Source organism: Eurosta solidaginis, chromosome 1 (genome assembly GCF_040869045.1).
Source record: "Eurosta solidaginis isolate ZX-2024a chromosome 1, ASM4086904v1, whole genome shotgun sequence".
Classification (NCBI taxonomy): domain Eukaryota; kingdom Metazoa; phylum Arthropoda; class Insecta; order Diptera; family Tephritidae; genus Eurosta; species Eurosta solidaginis.
Window position 1 is genome coordinate 358,885,421 of NC_090319.1, and position 4,404 is coordinate 358,889,824.

A 4,404-nucleotide genomic window follows, 5' to 3' on the forward strand; every position below is an offset into this window, starting at 1 on the left:
AGCACTGGTGGTTCTCGCAAATTGGAGCCACTGTACAAAGGGCCGTTTTTGATAACAAAGGTTATAGGTAAAGACCGGTATCTCATTGAAGACATACCTGGATCGAAACGTAAGCAACGACATTATACTTCAATTTTTGCATCAGATAAGTTGAAGCCATGGTGTAGTTTACCCAATTTTGATGGTTTTGACAACGACGACGACGGAGCCGAGGGCGACTCCAGTTATCAGGATTGGCCGAATGTAAGGTCATCCTAAGTATACGAGCAATATAATATAAAGGCAACCTAATCTATGGTCAATATAATACAACGGTTAGGCTGACCCTGCCTTAGTAATTAATCCTACGAAATACATCATCTCTGCACATGAACAGAATAATAATCAATTGGCAACCCTTACTCAATGTCAGCGACAAAAGAGCAGTTTAGATTTGAACAACGCGCCGTGAACAACGTCGGTTCGGCAACGGGCAGAGAAATCATTCTAATACTCATTTTACTTTCAATAAATTAAACCATTTAATTAGTTTCATTTAAACACACATATTTTCCTATATTTAACTTTAAACTTTAATAAACATGAATTGTTAGTTATAATGTGCTAATGTGCATAAATCGGCAGCGTTTTTATTTAATCGGAATCCAGAAAATCCTGACAACCCGAAAGATCTTGAATAAAGACTCTTTCACTTGGTTGAATAATTCCTTCGCGCAACCAATCTTCGACTTGCTTCTCAACGAACGTTCTATCTTCGAAAGTCAAGCGACGAGGTCGTTGATACACTGGTATTTCGTCTGAAAGGATAATATCCATTTTAACAGGTGCTATGCGTTTCCCTACTGGGTTATAATCACTAACTAAACTCTCTACTTTTCCTGCCATACTCTTGTTTAAATGTTCCAAATCCAACGTGCGTGTTCTTTTTATTTCTGTCAAATTCATGACATCAAACTCTTTGATCCATTTATTTGATGTGTCATTGATGTCGGATTCTACGTTTCCCTCCCTTCTTTCTCCCTGCTTTTCCTCTGGTACCGGCTTACCGGCCGTATCCTTGTTTTTAAAGACCACTTCATTTTCAGTTAAGACAATGTCTACCCTTTTTAAAATAGCCTTGCCTATCATGCCTGCGAACTGAATATCTTGCTCTCTTACTACGTGAAACGTGACATCAATCACTAAATCGTCTACTTTAATAAATGTATCAAAGCTACCAATTGTCTCGATTACATTAGCACAGGCGGTGTAAAGCCTTCTCTTGTCATTGTTCAACTTTGTTTTGCATCCACTCATTAATAAGGTATCGTAGCGCATCAAATTAAGCGAACACCCAGAATCAATCAATGCTTCAAATTTAAATTCATCCACTTGTATGGTTTTGAAATGCAACTCGTCCCTAACACTACTCACGAAGGGTTGAAAAATCTCGTCACCTAGTGTATTGACTGAACTAGGCTCTTTCTTGATCGGTTTGGATCCCTTACCCTTACACTCAAACGAGCGGTGGCCTGATTCATTGCACTTGAAGCATTTAAACTCCTTTTTTGTACATTGTGCAGCTAAATGAGCTTTATCGCCACATTTGAAGCATCTTTTACCTATCTCTTCTTTGGATTTACCGTCACCCGATTTGTTATCTTTCGCTGCATTATTTGTCAGAGCTCTACCATAATTCGTGTTAGGTTTGCTTATCTTTTCGTAAACCTTAATCTGTTCTTTTAAACTGGCAATGTTACGTGCATGATATAACACACTTTTATTAAATTTCGAATCTGGGATACCTTCGATAAAATAATATATAATACTAGCTTCGTCTAAGTGAATTTGTTTACCAATTTCCATCAGATTATACAGGTATTCACGAAGTGTTTCACTGGTATATTTACGCCGATTTTTAAGCATATTATGGACCTCAGATGACGATAGGGTTTGACCAAATTCACTGATCAAGGCCCTTTTTACATCTTCCCAATTTTTTATATCGGTCTGACTCCTAACAAATAACTTAGCAGCCCCACGCAGAAGTTGCTTGCCATACACAAATTTTTGTAACTCATTCCATTTAACGATATCCGAGTTCATTTCAAACTCATTTATCCAAAATCGAATGTCTACTGACCCCTCTCCGGAGAAGGGAGCTATACAATCGCCTAAGTCTTTTAAAGTGAATTGTTGTTGGTTTACTACGAAGGACCGGGGAAGCATATTGTTGTTTTCAACATCGCCATACACCAACTCGTTGTCACTGGACACGTTGCGCGACAAACCGTAGTGCTGGAGTAATCTATCCTGGAGCTCTTTCTTTTGTCCTGTAGTCTGTAGTCCCAAAGTCCGTAACTTATTTTTTAAGCCGTTAACTGTTAAGGAAACTACTTCGTCAACGTTCATTTTAAAATATTTAATGTGCACTTGTTCACGACAGTATATTACTAAACTTTTAGTTGTTGTCAACTTATTTATAAATTTACTTTTCGTCAGAGATACTGTTTGTTTTTCTGGTTTAAGTTCTATGCATATATACGTATTAAATGTTACCTCTTAGATTCTTATAAATATTTTCTAATTAGATTTCTCTTACAATATAAAATTATTATCATTGGAACTCTTTATTTGTATTGAAATCTAATATTTTTGTATTCATCTTATTTCTTCTTCTGACATTCTGTATTTTCCTCAAATTCTTATAATATTCAAAAACTCTTTATTTCTCTTTAATTCCTGTAATTCTCTCAAATTCTTGCAGTTTTTTCTTTTATTCTTATAATTCTCTCAAATTCTTGAAGCTTTCTCAAATTAATACATAGTTTTTCTCTAATTCTTGTACTTTACAATACCTTTTACTTCTTTTTGCTCACAAACATGCATACATATTTGTTGCACATTTGACATTTTATTTATGTTACCTTCTTGTATTTTTAATTTACTTACTTCATTCCTTTTGGTTTTGAAATTTCACAACCATCAATATATTTTAATTTCATATTTTAACAGACACTTTGATATCTTTTCCTTCTTAATCTCTATTCTATTATTTTTCACTGTACTTCGGCGCTCTGTAATTATTGCTTCTTCTTATTTCACTTTCTTACATCTTTCTTCTTACATACACATAAATTGTGGTTTTGTTTCCATATGTTTTGACATGGCGATCATATTAGATATTTCTTGTAACAACTTATCTTGCCAATGCAAAATCTATAACTTCTTTTATTTTTGATTTACAACATATTTTCCATTTCCTACTAAACCTTTGTTTAAGTAGTACACTTCTTAAAATTTTCTGTGTTAAACAACTTCCTTCTTTATTTCATACTACTTTATTAAACTTCTTTAAATCTTCTTCTTTTTTCTAAACAACTTCACTCTCAATTTCTTTCGACACCTTATTAAACACTTCTTGCCTCTCTTCTTAGCACACGAACTATTTTCCTCGCCCTCTCACTTCTTGTTCTCTTCGGATTCTTTCTTTCTGGTCTCGCCTTTTTTACCGACGCTTGCTTTCGTATATTGCCGATGCGAACCGTCGGTTGGTATTCAAATCAAAAGTTCTCTGCTTCTGCTGCTACAACTCGGTAATGCTCTGTATGACGTTCTGCTTGTTAGCTTGCAATATGCTTTTCGGCTTGGTACTTTGCTTTAAAGCTGTTTCCAAGTTTGAATCGCTGACTTGTTGCTACCTTTTCTCGGATTTCTCTGCTCTAAGGCGTTGACTGCGCTGCTTTTTGGCGTCTATTTCAATTTCGCGAAAACGAAGTACTAACTTCTTTTATGCAATCCAAACTTGGGTGTATTTTAACTAATTGCACCCAATTTTCTTAATTTTTTTTGCCTGCTTTCAAGTCACTCGAATATTCTTTTGCACTTCTGCTGCCTTTTCTTTGTCTTAGACGATATGCAACTTTTTCTTTTCACTGCCAGCGTTGCTTATTCATTTGGCTCAATAAGTAACAATTTTGGTTGAGTCCCCAATTTTGTAGGAATTCTCACCTTTAGTTTTCCACAGTTAATTAAACACTCTTCTTTTAGTTTTAATGTATTTAATTGATAGTAATAAGTAGATAATTTTAGGTTTAGGTTAATTTTTGTACATATAGATATGAACTTAGTTTACACCTTTTAGAGCGATCTTATCTTATTTGAAGTCCGAGTCATACTGTCTGTTCGTCTCTCGTTTGAAATTGTCGACGCCTGTTATTCGTTGTGTTTTGTCATTTGTATTCGTTAAGTGTAAAGGTTAGGATACACACGTATTATCCAGTCTGCGTTACTATTATTCTTACGTCAAACCACGTCCAGCACTACATGTATATCAAATAAATAACAGATCGGTAGTCGTTTAAGTAAGTAGTACCTGGGCGACCGAGCTTTGCTCGGCAATCTTCGAGTATGACGCATAACTTA

The 4,404-nt window shown here is 35.2% G+C and overlaps 1 protein-coding gene across 1 annotated transcript; it reads right to left on the reverse strand.

Annotated features, from left to right (window-relative positions):
- Positions 1 to 633: 633 nt before the first annotated feature.
- Positions 634 to 4,145, reverse strand: LOC137251368 (uncharacterized). Its single transcript, XM_067785857.1, has one exon. It carries the CDS (start codon positions 2,389 to 2,391, stop codon positions 634 to 636), a length of 1,758 nt encoding a protein of 585 aa, XP_067641958.1. The 5' UTR covers positions 2,392 to 4,145.
- Between the last annotated feature and the right edge of the window lie 259 nt (positions 4,146 to 4,404).

Excerpts from the sequence above, each read along its gene's own strand:
- LOC137251368 (XM_067785857.1), bottom strand. The coding sequence starts at position 2,391 with ATGAACGTTGACGAAGTAGTTTCCTTAACAGTTAACGGCTTAAAAAAT.